Source organism: Streptopelia decaocto (assembly GCF_964273445.1).
Source record: "Streptopelia decaocto genome assembly, chromosome: 13".
NCBI lineage: Eukaryota > Metazoa > Chordata > Aves > Columbiformes > Columbidae > Streptopelia > Streptopelia decaocto.
This window is the reverse complement of record NC_138668.1, coordinates 6919708-6944360: the sequence shown is the minus strand read 5'-3', so window position 1 is coordinate 6944360 and position 24653 is coordinate 6919708. Positions and strand designations below refer to the sequence as shown.

Sequence of the window (24653 nt, the reverse complement as noted above, 5' to 3'; positions counted from 1 at the left end):
GGTCCCTGTTCCCGCCCCCCGCAGCGGCCAGAAACACCACAAGTCGTCTTCCGGCGGGATTTATCAAAGCCCGGCCTGAGAGGGGGCTCAGCCCGGCTCCCCGGCGGAGAGCGGAGCCCTGGAGCCCGCAGAACGGAGCCGGACGAGCGGCGGGACCGGGGCTGTTGGGCCGTTCCTCCCTCCAGCACACCCGTACCGACCCCATCCCTCCCTTTGTGCCCCGCTCTCACCGCACAGAGCAGGCGGCCCCGGAGCGCCCAGAGCCTGCCCTGGCTCCAGCCGCTCTGCTGCCAAATGGTGGTAGAGGGTTGGTTTGTTTGTTTTAATTCAAAAATAAAAAGTAACAGGAGAGAGGGAAAACTGGCCGAGGAAGCAGCAGGAAACACTTGGATGGAAGAAGCGCTTGGGCTCCTGGGGAGCAGCGGCAGCTCCAGCAAAGAGCCAGGGCGGCAGCAGCCAGGTCACCCTCAGTCACAGAACCACAGAAGGGAGCTCTGGAGATCATCCTCCCGCCCCACACAACCCCGCGGGAAGAGACGGCGGATCCCGTGGACAAGGGCCGTTTCGGAGTCCAGGTGGCTCACAGTCCCACCCAACCGCCACGGAGGCAACACGGCAACGTCCCAGCTGCTGAACTCAGCTCCTGCCCCTGAGCACCGCGGCTGGGAAGCCGGTGACCTCTCCCACCTCGCTGAAGGGCTGCACACCACGCGTGAAGGCCAGTCGGTACCTCAGCCGGACGGGATCCTGCGGCAGAACGGAACAGAGAGGGGCATGTCCTGGGGGCAGAGGGCTGTGCCCCTTCAGCCTCACCCCTCGCAGCCTTGCTGCCATGAATCGCCCTCTGAAAAACCTGATTCAGTGGGAAAAATGTCTTCCCAGCACAGTCCAGACCGCTCTGTCCCTATCCTGCATCTCCCCATTTTTCATACAAGCACCGCACCCACTGCAGTGACAGTCCCAGTGCTCTGCCAGCCGACTCCATCACTGACCCCATCACCGCACATACCTTGTGGGGGTTGGCAAGGAGCAGGACCTGGGACACCACAGCGGGCGGGACGAGCGGGCTGAAGGCAGGCAGCTCAGAGCCTGATGGCGGCTGTAACTTGATTTGCATGGTCTGAAAGAAGAAAGAAGAGGAATGCTTTTTGCTCCATGCTGAAAAAGTGCTGGGAGCATTACCAAGCCACAGAGCTGGTTAAAGATACGTCAGCCAGATTTTGTCATTCAGTGAGAAGTGTGCCCTTCCACAGCCTGCATCTAATGGCAGATCCCCCTCAAGAGACAATTCTGTGCCGCACAGACCCAGGCAAAACAAGAGCCATACCCAGGATGCTAAAGCAGCATGTCTGGAGCCCTGTCCAGTTGTCTCAAGACCAGGGACACAATCTGCGAAACAGGCACCACCATGCAACAGATTCACCATCCAGAGCAAGAAATGGCAAACTCTCTCCTCAGGATATTTCTGAGTAGCCCTGCTCTCTCCTACTCGTCAGAGGCTTCTCACCTTTGGGACCGCAGCTTGGAACACGATGTCCTTAACTGGCTGAGCTGATGTGCTCAGCATGGACAGAACCATCACCAACACGTCAGGGCGGCCAGGAGCTGGTTCTCCGGAGAAATGGAGCATGGCCTTGAACCCGTGCCGGTCGTACACGGTCAGCGGGCAGATGCTGCCTGCAGGGGCGAGAGGAGAATAGAAACAAAGCATGGATTCCCTTCCCTTCTGGGGGCAGAACAGCAAGGATGGGATAAAGAACAGCAAAAAAGAAAGGTGAGTACGGACTTTTACTTCCTCCAGCAAACTCACAGACCAAGCAGCATACAGCACCTGCCTGGGATTTCCATTTTACCCCTAAGGAGAATAAAGGAACCTGAATGTCTAAATTAGAGATAGGGAGACTAAGAGCTCAGATTTTAAGTCAGATAGAGATGTCAGGTATGAGTCCAAAACAGATTTGATGGGCATGTACAAGACTCAGCCTCCTGTCACCACAGAGTGGTGAATCCCCACACTGGTGTCACCATTAGCCCATCCAGACCATCCAGATACATCAAGTCCTTCATGGAATAGCCATTACTTTTGTCCAGCCAACCCACACAGTATGAAGCTACTTAGGCATGTTTCGCTGCAAAAATCACAGAGGAGCTCTAGTAAGCAGAGCTGGGGCCCAGAAATCATTGCACTTACTCGGTGTAATTGAAATTAAAGGAACAAAAAGATTTTCTAGAGATGCGCCACGGACAGCTGGATGCAAAGAGGCAGAAGGCTGTGGCTCCTGGCCAGGGCTGGACAGTGAAGTGTCTGCTGTTGAGCTGGCTGGAGGATCTGGAAAGGGCAACTTCACTGGTGAGAAATCCCTGGAAAGAAAAGCATGTAGAAAGCTTATGTTAACTGGGGAGGCTTCACGGTATATACCATCTTCTGCTGTGTCCGTTTGTGTTCTAAATCCCTCATCCCTTTTAGGTGTAAACAAAGTACAAGTTTACCATCTCTGGCTTGTTGAGAAATTTGAAAATTGCCTCTATTTTATATGGAAGAAGCTGCTGTATCAAATTCTTTAAGGCAGACTTTGATTTCTGTTACTATCATGCAACTTCATTTCAGGGCTCGGGAAGTCTGCTCTCCCTGCGCACAGTCTCTCTGGAGCTCTACTCAGTGAGATTAAACTAAATTCTAGCTCAGGGACAACCCGAGAAGCTGGGAGTCTCCAGTACACTTTCCTGGCTTGCATTACGGCAGACTAGACAAGTGTATCGTAATGGTCACCTGCTCTGAAGATTTAATGATTTAATTTGGTTCACAAACCATTAGGTTTCCACTGAATGCCTGGAAACTACTTTGTCACAGCCTGCAGAACACTGGGGAAAGTGGTTTTTTGAGTCACAGGCTATTACAAAGTAAGGTTTTTGTTCCTTTAGCTCAAGGTCCCCTTGTTACTAAGCCATAGGATTTGTCTCCCCAAGTTTCTGACCCTCAAAAGGTCTTAGTTTGCAATTACACAAAGTGCAGTTAACGGGTGCAGAGCTGCTGCTTCAGAGCCAGAGCAGGGATGGACAGCTTGCCATCACTAACCAGCTGTAGCTGAAAGGTTTTCCCAAAACTCTGTGCTGTAAAACACTATTTCTCATCCCCAAAGTCAGGCCGTATAGGCAGAGTTTGCTTACAGGGAGAAGGTCTCGGTGCTGGGTGGTGGAGGGAGCTGATCAGCCCAGCCCTGCGACTCCTGCAGCCCCAGCGCTCCAACTGCGCTCACCGCTGCACTGTGGCCATTGTGCACAGCAGGCTGAAAAACACGGCATTTCATGCTATAGACTGTCAGCAAAAATCAGACTTGTTGCACTGAAAAGAACCTCATTTTTAATCGCACTACTTAAAGTAGAAATGAGTGATCTGGTTGCAAACTGCAACTGTGAAATTAATTGTAGGAGGATTCCAGTTTCCTTACAGAATAGAGTGGTGTAAAAAAAAGGCTGTCAGAGAAAGCAAGATCAAGACTCGTGTCTGATTTTTGCCCTTTGAACCTTATGGACTAAAGTATCTGAGGATCACTCACCTCTGCTAAGCCAAAATCAGGTGGTGGTTTCTGTACAACAGGAGAGTTGCTGAGACCTAAGGAAGATGCCAAAATGCCACAGATCAATTACAGAAAACAGAGGATTTCCACAGGTTCTTCCTTTGTTGTCTAACAGCAGTTTCACCATGGTCTAACAACATCAAAGAAACTACATTCTTGAAAACTTAGAACACTCCCCAGCTAAAAGGGTCTCATTTCCCTTAGGACCAATATTAAGTCTACGTTCTCCTCTCTTTATTAAACGGCACAGGGCAACACTGCACTGACTTGTACATACAAACCTAAGGAGGTTAAATCCTCCTCAAGCAGACAGGCAGAGGTTGTGCTGCTGTGCCGGGAGGTGGTGACCATTGCAAACTGGTCTTCAGGAGACTGGGATGTTGCCTCCAGCTCGGAGAAGTCAATCAGAGCATAGGTCTTCGTGCACTTTGGGGCTGGCTGGCATGCTGGAGGAACAGCAGAGAGTTAAAGAGAAACCTCCTGAAAGGAACGGAATGTTTATGACAGAGGCACACCTGAAAGGGCTCACAGTGAAGAACTTCAGCAATATTTTCTATCAACCATACGTAAAACCAGATGGTCACATAACAGTTTTCCTGTGTTACAGGGTTTTCTCCACATTTACTCTCCGAGCAGCACTTCCCTTCCGGACACCGCTGGTCCCCGACATGTGGGAGCAGAGCGTGAGCGCTGCCAGATGCTCGTTACCTGTGACACCCACGGGGCCGGGGGCTGAGCCACCTGCACTCCCGTGTTCATGGCCAGCGACCACCTGCCTGTGCCGCCCCAGCGCCTGCATGAGCTCGTCATTGGCCTGCAGAATTTCAGCTGGAAACAAGACAAGAAACAAAATATTGATGTTCTAGGAGGGGAGTCAGATCCCCAGCCTTTCCAGACTGCTCCTGAGGAAGGTACTGTGCACCCACGGACCTGCCTGGAGCATGGGCTGGTGGGACAACCTCCCCACAGCTCCCGACTGCTTTTCATTCCACTTTCTGAAGTGCAGCGTTTTGCATATCCATCTGCTGATTTCTGGCCTCTCTCTAGTTACCATGATCACTTTGAAATCTGATCCTGTCTCTAGAGCACTGACAGTTCCTGCCACCTCTGTGCACTTTATCATTCTCTGTGGGTTCTCTGAGTGTACCTGAGTCTATAATCCAGGGCTGCGCAGCTGAAGAACCCCGGCATTCATGGGTAGGAACGAGATGTTTGAGTCACAGCTGAGCTCTTAGGTTTGCTGTTTAAGATGCCTATTCAGCAAGGCATCACTTCGGAATAGAAATCCAAGGACAGAGTTGGCTCTTACCTAGAGCCTCGTCGTCATCAGCTGTCTCACTGGCAAGGCGGAAGAGCAGCGGCCGGAGCTTCTCGCAGCGCTGAAACAGAATCTGTGGAAGGAAACATTTCATGTCATTGCTCAGGAGATCCCAGACACTCTCACTTCTCTGTCTCTGTGAGCACATACAAGCGATGCTGCCTCTAGAAAAAGATGCACTTTCTGCATGCAGAAATGTGTCCATGTACAGCAGCTGCACTCCCAACAGCAGCCGACTCCTGACTGTGCTGTCACACACAGACACAGTTCCTACCTACAAAAATTCACTTGTTTAAAGTTTGTTGGTTTTGTTTGTTTTGTTTTGGTTTGTTTTTTTTAATTTGAGAGTCTGGTTGACATCCTAGTGGAGTTTCAGGTATTTAAAACCATAAAGCTATTCTGACAGCCCTATTAGTGACATCAAACGTTTCCTCAGTTCATTGATAGCTATGAACAGCAGCAGACCAGGAACTCTGGGCAGAAAAAAGGGGAATCACAGAAACCAGAGCACAAGCTGAAGAACCCAGAGCTTTGTGCTTCTCTGGTCAGAGCTTGTCACACCCACAGAGCCAGGCCCGCCACAGGGGCTCCGTCTGTTCCACCACTGCTGCAACAAGAACCATTTCCCCATCAGACACCACACAAAGAGCAGCTGAACTGGGCAGAAACTCCAAGCAGCACAGTAGGACACAGTTCCATCCCAGTGTCTGTTACACTGGTGGGATGGACCATTATCCATCAATGTTGTTGGAAACCCTTTCTGCCGTGGTCATGCTCTTGCCATGGCAGAAGCTGAGTACAGCGCACTGCCCTGTAAGTCCTGTTGCCCGAGGCCCTCCCAGCCACGGCCAGACAAAAGAACGTCTTACGCAGGAAAAAGCATATTTACCTGTAGGGTCTCCTGGTCAGATTTGGATAATTCTTGTCTCCTGTAGCTTTCCAGCAATTCGTCCATACGTTTAACATTATCAGAAACTTCACTGATGGCATTCGCTCTTCTGGATGCCTTAGCTGACTTTTCTTGTTCCTTTGATGAAAAATGAAATAAAAGCAGATGATGATTTGGCTGATACAGCCTGTGCACATGCTTGGCTGAGTCACTCTGGGTCACACTTGTTGGGCAGCTGCTTCACACTAATATCTTACTGCAGCAGAGGAGGCACAAGGCAGCGGGGGGACAAGGACTGAACCCCAGCAGCTCTGGTGTTTGTGATGCCCCACAGCTTCCAGACCAGGGGAAGGACCCCTGCCCAGGCTGCTGGTCCATGAGAGTTCATTTAAGCACAGGCACAAGTCAGGCTGCAAAAGCAGAGCTGGGAGTTGGTAGGTTCTGCACAAGAAGCGCACTCCCAGAACTTCTGTGGGGATTTCGTTAAACCAGACCAAATCTCCTGTTTCTGCGGAGAACAGGGGTGCCCTTTCAGGTGGACAGTGACACCAGACACAGCAGACGTGCCCACACACACTGCAGAAAGAAGCAGTTCTGGGCAGATGCGGCTTCTTTCCACCTGGGAGCTGAGTGTGTTTTTGGAGACTTTCTATCACTAAAGCTGTGCTCCTGCCAGGATCCCCAATGTGGAAGCGTCCTGCCATGCAGGATGTGCATTCCCTCTGCCTGGCAATGGCAGCTTTTAGGGAAACAACACAAAACAATCCCCCACTGTAACTTCAAATAACAAATACTGAAATTCATCCCTGCTCTGCAGCAGCATCACGGAGATCAGGTACAGAGGACCCACTGTCAAAAACCGAATTGCCAAGTCCCGTCCCGCCCCCCCGGCCGCAGACCCCACAGCTCTGCCGTTCCCACCTCTCGGATGGTGCTCTGGATCAGCCGGTTGGCAGCCTGCAGGTCCTCAGAGCGGCGGCTCCGCAACAGCCGTGCCAGGAGCTGCGGGACAGCGGGACAGCGGTGAGGGGAGATCCGGCACGGCACACGAGCGGCTACTGAGGGGCACCCGCTGCTGCCGTCATGTCTATAACACCCTGGGACCATGTGGGCTTGTGTCCCACGATCTAATCCAGGTTATATCACTGCTTTCTACAGCTGCTGCACAGACTATTGGGCTGTTCGGGATTGGAACCCTCTGGCTCTGCACAACTTCTGTAGGACCTGGAGAAACCCTCCCCTGGGAAAGTTTCATAGAAACTGATGTTTTTAATGTAAAAAAGTTTCACTTATTACTAAGCAAAAATTTCAGACGAAGCATCAAATAATTCTTTAGCTGCTGTGCAGCAACAAGTATTAGCATTATTCTGAGGATGCTCTGTCTGAAACAGCAAAAGCTCCCAAAATACGACTGTGTTTTCTCATCGGTACAAATCAGAGGGGGAGCAGGCATGAAAACCCACAGGTTTACCTTGGATTTCTCTTCGTCTGTGTCAAAAATTGAATTCTGAGATCTGGGAGAAGGGGGAGGTAAAATTTTGTCTTCTGGCACTTTGGGATCTTCTTTTACAATGCCTGGAACAGATAACAACATTTGCTCAGACCCCAATCCTCACCAGTTTGTCCTGAGCTGCTCTGTGCAACACAGCCCAGCCTGAGCCTGGCTCAACAAGGCTGCTCTTTGCTGAGTCTCTTTTGAGCAGTTAAAGCACCCTTAAATACACGAACAGCCTTGTACGTGTGGCCTTTGCTCTTTTCTCCTTGCACACGTTTTGAAGAAGCTGAGTCACAAAGCGGAGGGCAGAGCTCTGTGGTCTGGAGCCGCGTGACTCGACAGCGAAAAAGGAAACAGGAATAACAGAACTAAACCTTGTTTCTTCAGCATCTGATAAGCATCCCGGATTTTAACTTCCTGAGGAAACCAGACTGTCCAACTGAATATTACTTCTGTGACTCTTGACTTGACTTTTTCTGAAGTCCAAATCCCATAGTACTGAAAAACAAACAAAACTGATTAAAACCAAAGAATTAGTGCCAGATACGACATACAGGTCTTGCCCCAAGCTGGTTGTGTGCAGAGACCAAGCAGCAGATGGATTCCTAACACTTTATTCACAGTGTTATCAACTGTATCTTGTGGTATAGGAAACAGTGTGTACAGCTGTGGTTGTAGATACGAGGAATGCCATTATGCATATGATTATTACAGAAATATTATATGACAATCAAAAAATGTCAAAACTTCTCTGAACAGTTATTGAGCCCGAACCCAAAAGTAGGCTGTTTCATTTTAGTGAAAAGCTTGAGTTCAGTTCCCTTAACTGCCTGCAATGCAAATAGCACCGCTGGCTCACCCAGGCCCGAACAAATGAAAACTGAACAAAACTAGAAATGAAAGTTATTGTCTTTTATCAGCATCTTAGTGTTCTCTCTGTTTTTTTTTCTCATTATTGCCTACAAGCACTCACTTTAATCTATTGTAAAAACATGAGGGAGAATGATGAAAGCCACACACATACCTCCAAAGCATCAGGCATTTCAAACTCATAAAATGAACTCTGTTCTGTCAAAACCACAAACACATGTGGTGACATATCCTTTAAGCTTTGTTGTTACACCGAAATAGCTTTACCAAACCTGGGACCAAGAGAAGAGGTTTTCTTGTTTGGCTGGACATTTCTCTGAAATCAGCATTTTGCAGCTGTGCCACCAAGGTGACATGATGGAAAATGCAGCCTGGACAAGTGCAAATGTCGCAGGACCCACAGACAAGGGGAATTGAGCACTGGGCTGCTGGGGGGGTATTTGAGAAGCTCCAGGGCTGCTCGTACCACCGAGGTTTGAGGACAGGGCACACAGAACCACGGGACAGGCTCTGGGCAGCTCCTGGCAGCTCAGTCCTCTGCCATTTCCACAACCAACGTGCTGTAAATCATCACAAGGCAAAAGGGCCACAGGCTCAGGGGTCACAGAACAATTTCAAGCTCCTGTAGAGTCCCCAGCCTTCCCAGCAGAGCTGGGAGGAGCCACAAGTGAAAACCTTTTCACAGCTGGTTTACACCTTTTACAGGGGGATTCACATCCAGTGTTTGTGTCTGGGGGCACAGAACAGATTCTGCTTTGAGATTAGTTCTAAATTTCCACATCCAGTGCAAAATAAACAGTGTGTCCCCCTGCAACATCCAGCGTAACCAGGACCACTTACCTTTGGGGAAAGCACTTTAATCAGCTCATTCAGAAACCTGAATTTTGCGATTTCATTGTGGAATCTTTCACCGCAGATATTCACACAGGTCTCAAGCACCTGCAGGAATCAAACCAGCACCAGACAGAAACCGTACACACATCTTAGGGAATTTTTAAAAACTTTGCCATTATAATACCGAAACTAAGAACTTGCTGGCATTGCATTCACAAACACAAGATACTGAGGAAGTTGTGCAGCAAGAACATGTATTTTTCATTTCTCCAGCCTTCCTAAGCAGCATGTCCAGCACTGTCTGCCCTGTTCTACCCATCACTAACAACTTCTGGGCCACCGAACCTGCAGTGGGAACTCAGGGCAAACCGCAAGAGCCGCAGAGAACGAAACACCCCAGCAGAACGAGGTGCGGAGGAATGGCAGGGGCCACTCATCGTGACACCCTGCGTTCTGCATTCCTCGGGCAGTGGGAAGTTAGAAGGGACAGACGGCCAAGAGACAGACAGTGATACCAACCCTACCCCAGGTCTCTGCTGCCTCCCTCCACTCACCGTGAGCGCCCGAAGAGCCTCCAGCTCCTGCGGGGACTGGATTTTGTGTGCCAGCAGCCTCGGGGCGAGCGACGGGCTGGGGAGGGGCAGAGCAAAGTCAGACAAGCCACGAGGTCCCAAGAAACACAAATGCCGCTGATTCTGTCTGTCTGTTTGCCTTACCCGTCTGTGTCAGCGTTCACCTGGTCACAGAACCGCTGGATGCATTCCCAGTTTTCCTCAGGGATACTTGGGTTGGTGGCTTTATCTTACACAGGGGAAAAAGAAAATATGGAAAAGCAGCTGTAGCACAAGAGGCGAGTGAGCGAGCGGCACAGGCAGGAAGCGGCTCAGACCTCACTGTGCCACCAGCTGCTTCAGGGCTCGTTGTACAAGAGGCAGAAATGGAAGACGTAGGACGAGCAGGAAACAGCTGGTACTAAAAACTGCCTAAAAATACAGTCCTGAGCACACACTCTTAAAGAGTCGCAGTCACAAACTGAGGTGTTCAAAGCAGCAACAGCGCAACGTCGCTTTCAGCAGGGAGCATGAGAAACTGCTAAAGAAGCCTTTACGGGCGGGATGGCACTGCAAACCTGGCCGTGCCGGGACACCGGCTCAGCTTTCACCTCTGGCAACACCCCGCACGGCCCGTCCCAGCGGCAAAACCAGCCCCAGCCCCAGCCCCAGCCCCACTCACTGAGCCAGCGCTCCAGCTCCCTGGCCATGGGCTCTCGCTGCACCCCGTTGCCAGCAGGAACCAAATCCACCCGCCAAAGCTCCTCACGTGGTGCCGCTCACCCCCCTGGGAGCCCACGCGAGTTCTTGTGGTGTGGAAGCATTTGCTGTAAGCGTGGGTTGGCTCCGTAAAACACCACCCCCCCAACCACCGCCACCCCCGCGGCTGCTCCTCCCCTCGCTGGCGCGCGGAGCAGGCACTGGCGAGACCGGAATCAAAAGTCACCGTGTTAATTTAATAATTAATAGGTTGTCATCCAAAAAGAGGAAAAACACACCAATCTCCTTGTCAGGGATCCTTTTAGCAGAACCACATGCATGACACAGCGCACAGGGTGAAGAGTTCCCCTCTCCCAGCAGTTCGCCCAGCCCAGCAGGATACCATGGCAGCTAAGAGGGCCCCAGCTATCATATACATATATTACATATTTATATATATTTTAAAATACCCTCCCCACAGTATTTGTTGAGGTCCTTTGTAGTTGTAGCTGTAGGTACTCTGACTGCCTCTCCAGAAAGAGACCGATCATTTCAGATGAGCCATGCTGGTATCAGGAACAGCATCACTGTCTGTCCACGTGGTTTGAATTTAAACATTGATAAAAGTCTCTTTCTCCCAACGGAGAAACCAGGTTCCTTGCACAAGATGAAAGCAGAAGGATGGACCTAATTCTGTATTGGGTTCCTCTCCCAGACAAGCTGGTTGATGCTTAATGCAGACACACACGGACCTGGAAACTTCATGGTGACAAGTGCCTGCGCTAACGCCAGCTCATCCGATCACAGGTGATCACACTGAGGTCAGAAAACACAGGTCTAGGACAAGGACACGTGCTGCCTGCACCATCTGAGTCCACGGCCCAACGTCGGTGTCGTCTGTCTCGGGTCAACTAGAGAGCGCTTTGTGTATCCTCCCACACACCTCCTTGGGTCCCAGGGTCACCATCATCTCAGCGACACTCGGTCCGTGCTGCAAACACACCAGAGTCATTGTACAAACGGAAACTCATGCTTTTCAGCCACGGCGGAAGCAACAGAGGGATCAGCTATCAGATTGCTGTTAGACTGAGGGCAGGGGGTTTGTCAGCAACCTCAAAACAACCGTTTGGCGCTTTTTTTCCTCCCGAAGTAAAACACTAAGAATGGTCAAACTGACCCAGAAGGATTGACGCCAGAGCCTAAGCCAGGAAAAGGCTCTCCAGAACTTTTGTGAAACTTGTTTTTGGACTTTGTAAAAGCAGTTTGCACATAAAATCCCAGTTTTGCCCAAAACCTACAGCCTTGCCAACCCTCCCTACAGCTGGTCCAGAGGTTTTTCTAACTTCAGATTTGCGACCAGCATATTCACACTTTGACAACTTCTGCCTTTCTGAAACTTTCAGAACAGCCTTTTCATCAGAATTGCTGTACTTCGGTACACTCGCTCCTCACAGAGACTGATGTCAACTCTTGCAAGATGTCCAAATACCAGTATCTTGCTACCAGAGAGAAGACAGCTGTTTAAAAAAAGGAGATGAAGGTCCCAGTCTCAGAATTGTTATTTTTTACCTGCTGCCCACTGAGAGCCAAGCGAAGGAGCTTCATCACACTGCTGTACTTTGTCTCCTGGGTTTGCTTCTGGACGCTTCTCAGCTCTTTGTTCAACTCCTCCATAGTCAAACCACCCCCCTGCCTTGTCATGAGCCTTTAAGAAAGAAAATGCTCTTACAGGGGATGCACAAAACACAGGATTCTTCCCCAGAAACACCTAATGACTTCACTGGCTGCCTCTGGGGCAGGCACAGACTTGGGCAGAGACACTTACCCTAAGACCAGCTTTCCTATTTCATCTACTTCTGCAGAAACAGTCTGTAGCTGCTCTCGGGACACTGAGGGCCTAACCCACAGGTAAGAATAATCTGATGACACCAGGTTCTTCAGGAAGCTGATGTGGCCCTGCAGAAAGAAAGCAGAGCTGTCAGGGCCAAGGGTTAAGCTGTGGGGAGCAAACACACCCCGCCGGGATTCACAAAGGTTGAAGAGGGACCCGACACCCCAGTGTCCCCCACACTGCTCAAGGAAACAGAACTGCTGACATTTAGGCAAATGCAAAGAGGTTGATTGACTTTGCTTCCCAAGCTGGAGCAGCAGCCGAGCAGCAGCACCGCATGCTGCCTGGTCAGCAGTGCCATCACTGAGCTGTGTCCCCGCGGGGACCTTCCCCCCACAACCCGCCACAGCTGTGGTGGGAAAGTTTGCAACGCTCCTCTGGACAAAGCTGCAGCTGCCCCAATCCAGCACTGCTGACAGCCCTGCCTGGGCACCACCCAGAGACCTGACAAGAAAACCCTACAGAAAACCTTACGGGACATGGGTTAGTGCCAGAGTTAGGTTATGGTTGGACTCAATGATCTTGAGGGTCTCTTCCAACGAAAATGATTCTATGATTCTACAATTCCGTGAATTGCCTCCATGGCAGGGACACGTCCTCCCTCTGCTGAGGCTGCTCTCTGTGGGCTCGGCAACGTACAGACGAGCTCACGACTCTGCAGGGACCGCCAGGACGTTCACCATGCCCGTCCCTACCGGTTGGCTAACGACACCGCGGGGTTTTGGCAGAGCGTGCACACAGTTGCTGGAGCTGGCAGGGACGGTTGCGGAGCCTCAAGATCAGATCAAAGCAGGGCTGGGACTCGGATGAGTCGTCACCCAGGAATCCCACTAAACCTCAGCTCCTGGAACGGCAACACGGCGCTGCCACTGCTCGTACTTTTCTCAGCAGGAGGACTCGTTCCACATACTCCTTTTCTAGAACCTCGGGATCCACGTGTTGATCCCCATAGACCTGCTCCACCAGCAACTGCAACTCCTTGATTAGCTTCTGTCGCAGCCCTTCATTCTCAATATGACGGGTGAGGTGAACCCTGTAACAAAGAAGAAAACTGCTTTTGGACTCCTTTGAGTTAGATTGGATCTAATTATCCTGACCTCACAACATTCACCAGTTAAAACTGTTAGAAAAGCAACATTAAACCCCAGACAGACGCTACAACAAAACCTTGGTGTTACCGCAGTGCAGTGCAGCAGAGATGTGGGAACTCAGCAGCACAGCATCCCCGCAGCACACAGGGGCACTTGCAGAAATACCCTCTGGAAGTGCTGCCTCTTTTTAGATGTTATTTTGGATCTAAACTTCAGACCTTTCATCCTCCTCGCCACACAGCAAGTGACAGAATCACAGAATGGTTTGGGTTGGAAGGGACCTCTGGAGATCATCTAGTCCAAACCCCTGCTAACACAGGTACAACTAGAGTAGATTGCACAGGAATGCGTCCAGGCAGGTTTGAATGTCTCCAGAGGGGACTCTACACCCGCTCTGGGCAGCCTGGGCCAGGCTCTGGCACCTCACAGCAAAGAAGTTTCTCCTCATGTTCAGATGGAACTTCCTGTGTTTCAGTTTGTGCCCGTTGCCCCTCACCCTGTCACTGGGCATCACTGAACAGAGTCTGGTCCATCCTCTGACACCCACCCTGGAGATATTGATCACATTGATCAGATCCCTCTCAGCTTCTCTTCCCCAGCTGAACAGTCCCAGTTCTCTCAATCTCTCCTCATCAGAAAGGTGCTCCAGACCCCTCAGCATCTTTGTAGCACAAAGCCCAAGTCCGAGCGCAGGAGAGGAGACAGGATGGTGTGAGCAGAAACTTCTATCTCATGATATCACAGCCAAAAAGCTGCTGTACTGGGACCATGCTTGATCTAACAAACAAAATCGCCAGACAAAGCCAAGCGCTAGGAATAAATTCTCACTGATGTACACATTCTTAATTTTACAGTTACCATGGATATTTATACCTGTTGAATTCTGGCAGTTGTTCAAGATCCAGGAGGGCAGAATGGGATGTAATTCTGCCTATTTCAAACTGTGAGATCAGCTCCTCCAAAGTCCTCCCCATCTGCTTCTCTGCAAAGTAACCAAAAGCGAATGACATACACGTGCTGTCCTACAGGAACTGGCATCGCTGCTTTTCATGATGAGCCTCTGGCTGGGGCAGCCGCACACCAAGAAGTGACAGAGAAGAGCCACTTTTCATGGTGTCAACGGGGACGTGGAACAGCCCAAACAGCCAAAAAGCACCAACAGCCAGGAAGCTCCACTGCCCCAGGAAGGTTTCACTCCACACCACAGTTCCCGAAACACAAGTTAATTTGTGATCCCCACACAGCAAGAGCAACAACGGGAGACGTTGATTCAACTTCTCATGGTCTTTCAGGTTAAACAAGAAGTGCAACAGATGTAACACAGAGCACTGCGATAATTAGCCACAGAATCCAAGTTTTCCCAAGAGTTCACAGGCAGTTTCTTCACCTTGAGATGAATGTTGTCCCAAATGGGAGCCCACTAAGCATCAGACTCAATGTGAATGGCTGCACAGAACGATTCCCACCGCTCAGCACACCACCCAGCCCTTTGGAGCTCTGCAGAGCCCTGGTGGCATTTCAGTGACTGACTGCTCGCCTGACACATGCTTCCTCATCCCTTCAAACACTGTCAAAGTGCTCAGCTATTAAAATAGACATCACCCCTTCCCCAGAGTCAGCACAGAGGAGTGTCTGGCATTGAGCCTGTGGTTACCTGGGAAGCCAGAGCCGCAGTTCGTTATAATGTCCAGCAGTGCCTCGGGCAAGTAGCCTTCCCGAGCAAAGTGCTCCAGGAAGATGTCCCCCTGTCTCTTGGACAGCTTGCCCCCATCCCTGTTCAGCAGCAGCGGGAGGTGGCCGAACTGTGGGGGGTCCCAGCCAAAGGCTCTGTACAGAAGGAGGTGCTTGGACGTGGACGTCAGCCACTCGGTTCCCCGCAGGACATGGCTGATGCCCATGTGGTGGTCGTCTACCACGTTAGCCAGGTGGTAGGTGGGGAAGCCGTCCCCCTTGAGAATCACCGGGTCACCCTCCACGTCTGCCACCTCGTGCCTGCTCCAGCCATACACCAGGTCCTGAAAGGGCTGCACACCCTTCTCCAGGCGGAACCGCACCACCCAGTCCAGGCCCTGCGACAGCTTCTCGGCCACTTCTGCAGGCGTCAAGTGCCGGCACCGGTTGTCGTATCTTTGAGAAAGGAGAATGAAGGTCTCAGTTCAACACAGGCCAACCCCATCGGCCATTTTCACATTCTCAAATCTCTAAATTGATCCCTGAATTTTAGCTGTAACCTGCCCAATACATGCCCAGTCAAACCACCTCATCTCTGGAGGTTGCTGCCCTAAGCCTGAGGGTTACACTGGCTTCTCTCTCAGGCAGTGAGGTTACAGTCCCACTGCTGCGCACCCTGTGGGGTTTTACCAGCGTGCAGCACCAAGGGAAGCACCCAGGGGCCGAGGAGTCCTACCGTGGGGTCTGCTGTCTCCGCAAAGCCTCCTTCTTCAGCAGCTCCAGGCGCTGGGGGCTGCAGAAGCAGCGGTAGGCGGCCCCGCTCTCCAGCAGCGCGTCGCTGGCGCTCCGGTACAGCTCGAGCCGGTGCGACTGCAGGTAGGGCCCGACGGAACCACCGCGGCGAGGGCTCTCGTCTGGGGGAATACCTGCAATATCCATGTAATGGGACTTAGAGAGCGCAGATCAAACACTGAGGCTCTGGAGAATGCCCAGTGACGGCTCCTGCTCCGGAGCAGCCAGCTGAGGACTCAGAAGCCGAACAGCAGCCAGCATCACCAGCATTAAAGAACTGTGTGTGTGTAGCAAAAAGCAGAACACAGCAGAACCTGGTAAATAGTTGAGCAGCTCTGATACGCTACTTAGAGAAAAATATCACCAGATGTGCGCACACCAGGTAGTGTCCACCTTTCTGACCATAAAGGAGACTCTCACTACAGAAACACAGTGAGACCTTGGCCAGTTATTTCACCTACTCCAAATTTCATTATCAATGTGACAGTCACAGTCCCTCACAGCTTAAAAACCCATTAATGGTAGCACCTGTGGGATCTGGCTCTTCAATCTATCGTAATTCTGTATTCTAAAATCACTCTCACTTTTAGCACTTAAACTCAAAAAGCAGCAGAGGATTAAAATGAAAAGTGACACTCCAGATCTCTTTTAGCAAATAGTCCACATACAAACAATTGAGCAGTTTACAGCGAGGTCTCTGAGCTCCAACTTCTGACCTTCCCATCACGTCCTTGTGCACAATCTTTGTTATGACTGCACACTGGGCCACTTAGGCAACCGAGCCAAGCCCAACCAGTTCTGTCGGCTGTAAAAACTGCTTCCAGTAAGACTGTGCTGATGCCTCACTAGAGAAATAATTATATTTCAAATAATTCATAATTTGAAACACTGCAGAACTTGCTATTGTAAAAAATACTCTCAATTTGGTTACTGTTAATATCTAAAAAGAGGATAATTTTTCAGTAAGTAAAGATGAATGGTGTCTGAGTACCTGCCCACTCCAGCATGTCCTCGATTCCCTCTGCAGCTCCAGGCACCACCCGGTTCTGATCTGTGTCCTCCAGTCTCAAAATAAAGGTCCCTTGGTTCTTTTTAGCAAAAATGTAATTGTATAAAGCAGTCCGCAGGCCGCCCAAATGCAGGAAACCTGTTGTGGTGGGGAAAGAGGAGATCATAATAATTAATGCCCGATAAAGAGATTTTAACCCGCAACGGGCAGGGGCTGTGACACACTGACGAGGGGACCCCGCACTGCGGACACCGACCGGCCCCCGGGGGCCCCGGGCACTGGGGATGCCCCGGGAACGGGGCTGGAAACCCCCGAGGGGGCGGGAAACGCCATTTTCCTGTTTTTTTCACGGGAAGGGAACGATCCCCCCGCCCGCACCGCTGGAATGACGTCACCAGCCGCAAACACGTCAGAGGGTCTGTTATCTCCGCACTACAGGGCGAACCCGGCCCGGGGAGCAGCAGCTCCCGCACAGCGCGCGGGTGTCTGGCAGCACCGGCACCGCCGCACACGCTCCCCAAGTGTTTGAATTCACGTTGTCCGACACAAAGCGCCGCCCCCGCCCGCAGCGCAGCCCCCAGGGAGGCGAGGGGCCGGGTTACCTGTGGGGCTGGGCCCGAACCGCACCCGCGGTCCCGCTCCCGGCCCCACCGCGCCCCGCAGCGCGCGCGCCATCCCGCCGCACAGCCCACGTGGCCGCGGGCGCCGCTTCCGGCCGCAGCGCGCAGCCAATCCCCGCGCCCGACATGGCCGGGGGGCGGGGCATGCCGTAAAGGCGCCGCCACCCTCCTCTTACTGCTGTGCGGTACCGGCAGCGCGGGCCTCACCGGGCAGGGCCCCGGCGGCGGGAGGGGCCGGGGAGAGCCCCTGCCCGCCCCTGCTCGCGGAGCCTGCACCGCCCGCACCGCCCACTGCGCTGGGAGGGGCGGAGGGGGCGGGGCTACGGGAGCCGGCGCGGCCCAGCAGGCGGCGGCGGGCGTTTCCCGGCGCGCCCCGCGGCGGATTGTACACAATCATCATGGCCGCTGCCGCCTCCGCCGCCGATGGTAGGAGCCCGCGGGGCCGGCGGCGGGGCCGGGCGGCGGAGCAGCCCCGCGGGGCGGGGCGGGGAGGCGGTGGGGCGGGGAGGTGGCTGTGGGCGGGGGGCGGCGCGGCGGGGCCGCGGGGCCTGAGCGGGGCCGGGCCGGGGCAACCGCGCTCCCTCCCTCCCGCACTCCCTCCCTCCCTCCCGCCGGCCGCGCTCTTCCTGTCCGCTCCCGCAGGTGCCGCGGAGCCGGGCATGGAGCCGGAGGAGCTGCCGCGGGGCTGCGGGGGAGAGGGCGGCTCGCCGGCGGCGGGGCGGCCTCCGGAGGGCGAGGAGCGGCCGGAGCCCCCGGACGCGTCTGTCAGCAACGGCGGGGACGCGGCGGGCGGGCGGGAGCTGGTGGAGCTGCGGGTCATCTGGAACAAGAACAAGTACGACGTGAAGTTCTGCCTGGACAGCACGGGGGCCGAGCTGAAGCAGAAGATCCACTCGCTCACAGGTGTGTGGGCCCCCGCCCGGCCCTGCCTGCGGCCCCGCTGCCCGCGCCCTAACGCGTGTTCCCCGCAGGGCTCCCGCCGGCCATGCAGAAGGTGATGTTCAAGGGGCTGCTGCCCGAGGAGAAAACCCTGCGGGAGATCAAGGTGACAAACGGAGCCAAAATCATGGTCGTCGGCTCTACCATCAACGACGTTTTAGCAGTAAATACACCGAAAGAAGCTGCTCAACAGGAGGTCAAAGCTGAAGAAAATAAGAAGGAGCCACTCTGCAGACAAAAGGTTATTGATGACTCAAACACGGTTATTTACGTGCTTCTCTTGTATTACTCTCCAGTCACCTTTGGGTCCTGTTCCTCCTCAGAGCAGGTGGGGTTTATTTTCTTGCAGCTGAGCGATAGAAGGGTCCTGTGCAGAGTTCCAGCAGCAGAGAGACGTTGAGCGTAGCAGAGCCTGGGGCTCTGCACAGCAGCGCTGGTGCTGAGTGCAGCCTGCCATTTCAGACAGGGGTAAATAATGGAGATATGTAATGGTTGTTAGCTCAGACACAGTCTAGATTATTTCTGTCAAAAAAAAATTAATTTTTATTGGCATAAGATAATTTGATCTCCAAAAGCTGCCATTGAAATGACCAGTGAGAGCAGCTCCTCCAGCCGCTTGAGCCCTGAAGGGAACATGGTGTTGAGTGTTCCTCGAGCAGGGAGCAGAGCACAGCACAGCTTGGTTGGTGATGGTGCTGCCGTGGTGTGGGGCTGAGAAAGGGTTTTCAGCTCCAGGTATACCAGCCCCATACGTTCCTCAAAGTAAACTTGATTAAAAATAAAATAGCGCATCGTTGAACTTTGTGAAACATGCTTTTGTTTTTCTGGAATTTAGCACAGTTCACTGTGAATTCCATCACTGTTTAAAGGTACTTGGCCACGAACAAGCCATGAGCGTGGTTTTGTAGTTACCACTGCTCTGCTCCGTGGCTGTGGCCGCCTTGCTGCACATTGTGCTGTCAGATGTGGAGGGTGTTCTGCCATTCACTTCACTTTAAATGTGCCTTGCCAGATGCCCGCTGTGTGATTCAGCATGCACAGTAGTAAAGTAGGACTCAGGATTTTTTCAATTTTTGATAGATGTATAGTTATATATATGTATATTCTGGAAGGGATGTTAACCTTTGTGTTATATTGGGGTTTTATTAATTTCTATTATTTCTTTAGACTGCCGTAGAAAGTGCTAAGTTAACTCGGAAAACTAACCGTTTCCTGTGTGATAAATGACCATGAATAGTCCTTAACTGCCTCTTGGTGCTGTTGGGATACAGTCAAGGGTGCAGCTGGAAGTAAATTGAAGAGTTCTCTTGCGTTTCTGTAAATTCTAATTTCTGTTTTTATATTGTAGCAACACAGAAAAGTATTGGATAAAGGAAAACCTGATGACGTGATGCCTTCTGTTAAAGGTGTTCAGGTAAGTATATAAGTACTCAAGATGTTGTAATCAGAAGAGAGAGACTTTTTTGTGGTTTGAGACCTTTCTTTGCTGGTTCAATCGTTCTTGCTACCTTAGCAGAAAACTGGAAAGATGGATCATCCATATGCTTAAAAAGTGAAGAGAATGTAGCTTTTCCTGTCCAGGTCCCTCACCATCACTTACTGTGTTGCCTCTTTGTAGGAGCGGCTGCCATCAGTGCCATTATCGGGCATGTACAACAAGTCAGGGGGAAAAGTCAGATTGACCTTTAAACTTGAGCAAGACCAGCTATGGATTGGAACAAAAGGTGAGCAGCTCCCAAATTCTGAGATGAGTAATTGATAATTGGGCTGTGAGTTGTGTGACCTAGAAATAGCTTCTGGTGTGTCTAAATGGTGTTTAGGGAATAATGTTGGTATTGTGATACTTCACAACTGAATTTTGCTTCTTCTTCTCAAATGCCGTTCTCCCAGATCATTGAATATTACTTGATATTTTACTTCTTTTCTTGAAAAACTTGAGTTCAGTTGTGCCAGTAAAACCATGTTCCAATCTGCTATTCATAGCCGCAAATGTAAATGATAATATTTGGCATTTCTGGCATATCTCAAAAGCACTTTCATAAACATTGGTTTGGGGCCAACATCACACAGAGGCTCAATGACTTGGCTAAGAGTCGAAAGGGAATCTTAAGACCAGGATTAAAACTCAAAGTTCTGGCATCTCTGTCGTTGTCTGTCCTTCCAACCAAAATTAGTTGGGTGTCTTGTTTCAGCGATGTGCAGCTGCAGGAACTCTGGTGTGTGTTGCTGTGCAGAGGAATCAGTTTACGGCTTGAGCAGTGCCAGGAGGAGCTGCCGGTGCTGATAACGTGTCCCTGATACCCTCCAGGGCCACCCAGCTCCTCTGTGGTGACCAGGACAGTGTTGTAGTGATGAGCAAGAGCAGCAACAGCGCTTGCTCACTGTCCGGGACAGTCATGTCGTTGAATCCTAATATTAGCTTGGGATGGTGCCTCCAGCTGCTGCATTACTGCCAAAGGAAGCAGAAATCTCAGAAGTTTTTGACCTTTCCCTTGTAGGACAGACTTGACTGGGAAGGTTTTTCTGGCTTTAAAATCTTGATCGGTACCAGTTGCTGTGATTTTTCTCTTGGGTGCAGTGATGCAGCAAGACATTGTTCTTTTTCCTCTATAGGTTGGGCAGCCAGATCTCTTTGTTACTGGTAGTATGTTCTAAATACATGATTAGTATTTAGATAATTAATCTCTTCCTTCATCTTCTAGATGAGTTTCAAGTTTGGTATTTCTGAAGTGTTCTAGAGTAGTGTTTAAACTGTGAAATTTGATTCTTCTTGTAGTCAGCTGTTTTTCATGTAACCTGTTTCCCTACTTCTCCAAATGAGCAGCAGCTCCCTTCCCTGGGGAACGGTTGTGATTGCTGGCGGTGATTCCTGCTCTGAGAAACTCATGGCAGGTGCCACCACGTAAGGGCTGGAATAAAACCAACTGCGTTTTAATGCAGTTTTTCACTTGCTAGTCCTGGAGAGTTGAATCTGCTTCTCCCCCCAGCCCCCCTGTGCTCGACTGGTCAGTTTGTACATTTTTGTGCTCTGAGGTTTGGTGTAGGTGGATGTTTCTCACTTGCTCGGTGTCGTTTTCATAGCGACATTGATAATATGGATTTGTCTGTTGCTGAGATGTCGTGAAGAGTAATTGATTTGCAGGTGCTAAAGTAGTGCAAAGTAAGATTTTACTCAACAAATGAATGTCGCGAGTCTGAGTGGGGTGTTTCGGAGTCAGCTGAGGTAGGGAATGTTTGTCTTTACATCACTACGTTTTTCTCCCTGTGTGCATTTTTTAGGTAGGTGCTTCTTTTCTGGATCACACAAATTAGTTAGGTATATCTGAGAAATTCGTAGTTCAGTTTCTGCTTTGTAGAGTGGTTATGGTTTTCTCTGTCCTGTGTCCAAGAGGATAATTTTAAGCTGGCACTGAAAGCTGGAACCGAAAGGAAGAATCTTGGAGTTAAGTTTTCAGAAAGAAGTGAGGACAGAATTGAGACAGAAACATCTGCCAGGATCCTCATACTTTGTTATTCATGTTGGTTGCCTCTGGCGGGCTGACATTACTCTGGCATGTCACTGAACTCATCTTTTTTTTCAGTTTCTCTCATTTCTTTCCCTGTGTTCTCATCAACATTTCCCTGTGCTTTTATAGTAACAGCTGAGCGCTGCCTCAGGGTAAGACCAGAACTAGGCTTTCAGAGCGTTAGTGTCCTGTCTTCATTCAGCTTTTTAAGCCTTGTCATTTCCATAGAGCTTAGTTTAATCCTTGGAACTCAGTCTCAAATAGTCTTACACCTGGACCAGGTTTCACTGTGGTGAGTAATCCCGCAGTCTGAGTGGAGTTCCTGTGGGAAACGCTAAATAAAGGCAGGGTTTTCCCCTCACCCGCTCACTTTAGGTCTGAATTGGGCACATTGTCATACTTAATGTGATGCAGAGATGTAAAATGCAAGGAACTGTGTGATCCAGTTGTGGATTCCTTGGAAAGCTCGGCTGTGGGATGTGGGAAACGCCTCCTCGGCCGCGGGTGCCCAGCGTCACCCAGAGAGGAGCCTGTGGATGTGAGGAGCTGCTGGAAGCCATGAGGTGGTGTTTGAAATGAATCTGAAATGCTGCTTCCTCATCCCTCAGAAATAATCCTTTGATCAATTTTAATGTAGAGAGAACAGAAAAGTTACCCATGGGGTCCATTAAAAATGTGGTGAGTGAACCTATTGAAGGACATGAGGATTATCACATGATGGTGAGTAAAGTCTCTACTTTCATAATATCCCATCTGATTCCTTCATGCAAATGCCCAGAGTGAGGCTTTGGAAGGGGAGCAGGTGGAGGTGGCAGCAGCACCAGCTCGTGTGCTGTGGGGTGGGAGTGCGGCCATGGGCTGTGTCACCGGACATGTGTTTGGGTGGCATTTTGAATATCTGCTCTTTGCATTATAGAAACCTGGGGTGATTTCACACCAACATTAAGTGCTTAAGCATTATTTCATATCTTCTGTCTTGTGACTGTTAAAACAGTGAAGATAAAATATAGCTCATGATTTTATAATGTTAGTAATATTTTCCTGTATCTAGTTTACTTTCTAGTTTCTGTTTCTATAAACAAGAGGCCTTGCTGGAGGTTAAAATAAAACAGTGATTTGATGCTGTAACATTTTTTTCCATGTGTAATTTTATGAAAAACTGGTATTTGGTCTAGAAAAGTCACACATTTAAGAAGAGAGCTGTGCTAATTCTACTGAATTATTGGCTGTTTCTTTTAATCTATGGGTTTTTTGGAGGTCTCACTTCGCAAAGTACAATAACTAACTTTGAACGTTAAAGTAAGTTCCTTATAAAAGTCTGTTTCCTTCTTTAGGAGAAGAAAGGGGAAATGTTATACTTAAAAATTCTTGTCTGCAGGAGGGTGCTGATCTAGTCTTAGTACAAATACTTGATTTTTGATCACCCATGTAAGAAAATGTCCTCTGCAGAATACGCTATGATAAACTCTTACCCTAAGGCACGGGCAGAGGTCACTGCATGCCCTGTTCCTCCTCTCCTGTTTGTGCTGACAGCAGTTGGGAACAGGACCTTATGCCTAAATATAAAACTCTGTGAAATGCTATGATCATTGTCTTAGTTCCTGTTTGGCATTGTGGTCGTTTCTTTCGAGTTACACTTCAGATTCTGTCTTCCAGAATAGTTTCCTCATGTTCTTCAGATGGCCAAGAGCTTTTGTTGCTGCTGTGATATCGTGGAAGGAAAGAGCTCAGCATCTGAACTGGCCCTTTGCAGTTCTTGTTTCTCTGGGGAATGGGGTTTTAAGTGTTTACCCAATACATGCTGTGTGCACCAAGTGCTGGAAGGCAGCAGTAGGAATAAGAGACTGGTTTGATGTTATAGGGCTGAGCTGTATCTGTCCGCTGGTATCAGCTGTTGTGTTTCCTGTTGGTAAATGTTGTCGTTTTTAACTTTGCAGGCGTTTCAGCTGGGCCCAACAGAAGCATCTTACTACTGGGTCTATTGGGTACCAACTCAATATGTTGATGCAATCAAAGACACGGTGCTGGGCAAGTGGCAGTATTTTTGAAAGCACGCTCACCTCTGGCACAGGAAAATGACACAAAGCTAAGGACACTGCTGGGAGAGGCCTCCACCGTCCCTGGATGTGATAGTCCTGGAACTTGTTAATAAAATACGAGAAACGAGGCATTGATGGAAGCCAGAGGTGATGTTCTTTCACCATTAGTTTACTTTTAACTTAAAAGTTTCACCATCCCTTTTCTGCAGTCAGCTTCAACCATATTTAAAGCAAATACAATGGAAATCAATAAATCTTAATTCACAAAATATTGTGTGTAATACACTTAAATCTGCTGAGAGTTGATCTTCCAATTTAGTTTTAAAAAGAAAATATTACAATGTATTATTGAGGATTTTTTACATGGTTTGAACAAAAATATTTTCATAATCTTTCAGTTACAAGCGTTAGACTTAATTTAGTTACTTGGTTGTGACTGAGAATTTCAGAAACAGTTTTTTAAAAATAAACAGTATGCAAAATCAATGTTTAGTAAGCCATATTCTGCTGGCCCTTTTATTTCAGGTTCGACTCTTTGGTAGCAAAACTAATTTGTTTGTTTTTTTTTTTTAACCCAAAGACCCCCTGCTTATCTCTTTTTATTCTTCTTTTTTTCTTGCTCCCCCCTGCCCTTGTTTTCAGTACTGGAAGCTGGGGGTGGGTGCTGGGTGTAGCATGCGTGGAGCAGGTGAAAACCACTGTGGCTGTTCTGTGACCGCAATGACCCGGTGCTGCTTGCTGTCCCCGTCCATGCCGCCCGCCCTGTCCCTCCCTCTGCTCCCGCTGCCTCTGCCCCCTGTGCCGCGGGCTCGGGAGCGTGTTCCTGGTCACGCTGCTGCAGTCACCGTGCAGCTGCTGCGA

General features: G+C 50.2%; 3 protein-coding genes across 6 annotated transcripts; 1 reads left to right on the top strand and 2 right to left on the bottom strand.

Moving 5' to 3' along the window:
• Window positions 1-308: 308 nt before the first annotated feature.
• On the bottom strand, window positions 309-10369 carry GGA2 (golgi associated, gamma adaptin ear containing, ARF binding protein 2). Of its 3 annotated transcripts, XM_082064570.1 has the most exons (17): window positions 10218-10369; window positions 9701-9785; window positions 9539-9614; window positions 8991-9089; window positions 7655-7778; window positions 7257-7360; window positions 6707-6787; window positions 5786-5923; window positions 4888-4969; window positions 4287-4406; window positions 3860-4024; window positions 3558-3613; window positions 3169-3287; window positions 2192-2361; window positions 1508-1677; window positions 1010-1120; window positions 309-747 (listed from the first exon to the last, which is right to left on the bottom strand). In XM_082064570.1, the coding sequence occupies exons 1-17, from the start codon at window positions 10243-10245 to the stop codon at window positions 637-639; spliced, it is 1839 nt and encodes a 612-aa protein (XP_081920696.1). In that variant the 5' UTR covers window positions 10246-10369; the 3' UTR covers window positions 309-636. The 3 variants fall into 3 exon arrangements, with proteins under 3 accessions (XP_081920696.1, XP_081920698.1, XP_081920697.1); XM_082064572.1 differs by lacking the exon at window positions 4287-4406; XM_082064571.1 differs by lacking the exon at window positions 8991-9089.
• Window positions 10370-10470: 101 nt separating this feature from the next.
• Window positions 10471-17724, bottom strand: EARS2 (glutamyl-tRNA synthetase 2, mitochondrial). 2 transcript variants are annotated; one of them, XM_082064097.1, is made up of 9 exons: window positions 17516-17724; window positions 16671-16826; window positions 15624-15813; window positions 14871-15343; window positions 14090-14198; window positions 13005-13158; window positions 12060-12190; window positions 11804-11939; window positions 10471-11225 (listed from the first exon to the last, which is right to left on the bottom strand). In XM_082064097.1, exons 1-9 carry the CDS (start codon window positions 17706-17708, stop codon window positions 11142-11144), a joined length of 1626 nt encoding a protein of 541 aa, XP_081920223.1. In that variant the 5' UTR covers window positions 17709-17724; the 3' UTR covers window positions 10471-11141. The 2 variants fall into 2 exon arrangements, with proteins under 2 accessions (XP_081920223.1, XP_081920224.1); XM_082064098.1 differs by lacking the exon at window positions 17516-17724 and adding an exon at window positions 17291-17477.
• Window positions 17616-24294, top strand: UBFD1 (ubiquitin family domain containing 1). Its single transcript, XM_082064099.1, has 7 exons — window positions 17616-17734; window positions 17951-18211; window positions 18280-18488; window positions 19596-19661; window positions 19866-19971; window positions 22391-22473; window positions 23691-24294. The coding sequence occupies exons 1-7, from the start codon at window positions 17707-17709 to the stop codon at window positions 23799-23801; spliced, it is 864 nt and encodes a 287-aa protein (XP_081920225.1). The 5' UTR covers window positions 17616-17706; the 3' UTR covers window positions 23802-24294.
• The last annotated feature ends 359 nt before the right edge of the window (window positions 24295-24653 follow it).

Excerpts from the sequence above, each read along its gene's own strand:
- GGA2 (XM_082064570.1), bottom strand. The coding sequence starts at position 10,245 with ATGGCCAGGGAGCTGGAGCGCTGGCTCA. Across the intron at positions 9,786-10,217 it reads GGAGCTGGAGCGCTGGCTCA|ATAAAGCCACCAACCCAAGT; the intron begins GTGAGTGGGGCT and ends CCCCTGTGTAAG. Across the intron at positions 4,407-4,887 it reads TGATGACGACGAGGCTCTAG|CTGAAATTCTGCAGGCCAAT; the intron begins GTAAGAGCCAAC and ends TCTTGTTTCCAG.
- EARS2 (XM_082064097.1), bottom strand. The coding sequence starts at position 17,708 with ATGATGATTGTGTACAATCCGCCGCGGGGCGCGCCGGGAAACGCCCGC. Across the intron at positions 15,344-15,623 it reads CGGAGACAGCAGACCCCACG|ATACGACAACCGGTGCCGGC; the intron begins GTAGGACTCCTC and ends CCTTTCTCAAAG. Across the intron at positions 11,940-12,059 it reads ATAGGAAAGCTGGTCTTAGG|GCTCATGACAAGGCAGGGGG; the intron begins GTAAGTGTCTCT and ends TCTTTCTTAAAG.
- UBFD1 (XM_082064099.1), top strand. The coding sequence starts at position 17,707 with ATGGCCGCTGCCGCCTCCGCCGCCGATG. Across the intron at positions 17,735-17,950 it reads TGCCGCCTCCGCCGCCGATG|GTGCCGCGGAGCCGGGCATG; the intron begins GTAGGAGCCCGC and ends CCGCTCCCGCAG. Across the intron at positions 19,662-19,865 it reads CTTCTGTTAAAGGTGTTCAG|GAGCGGCTGCCATCAGTGCC; the intron begins GTAAGTATATAA and ends GCCTCTTTGTAG.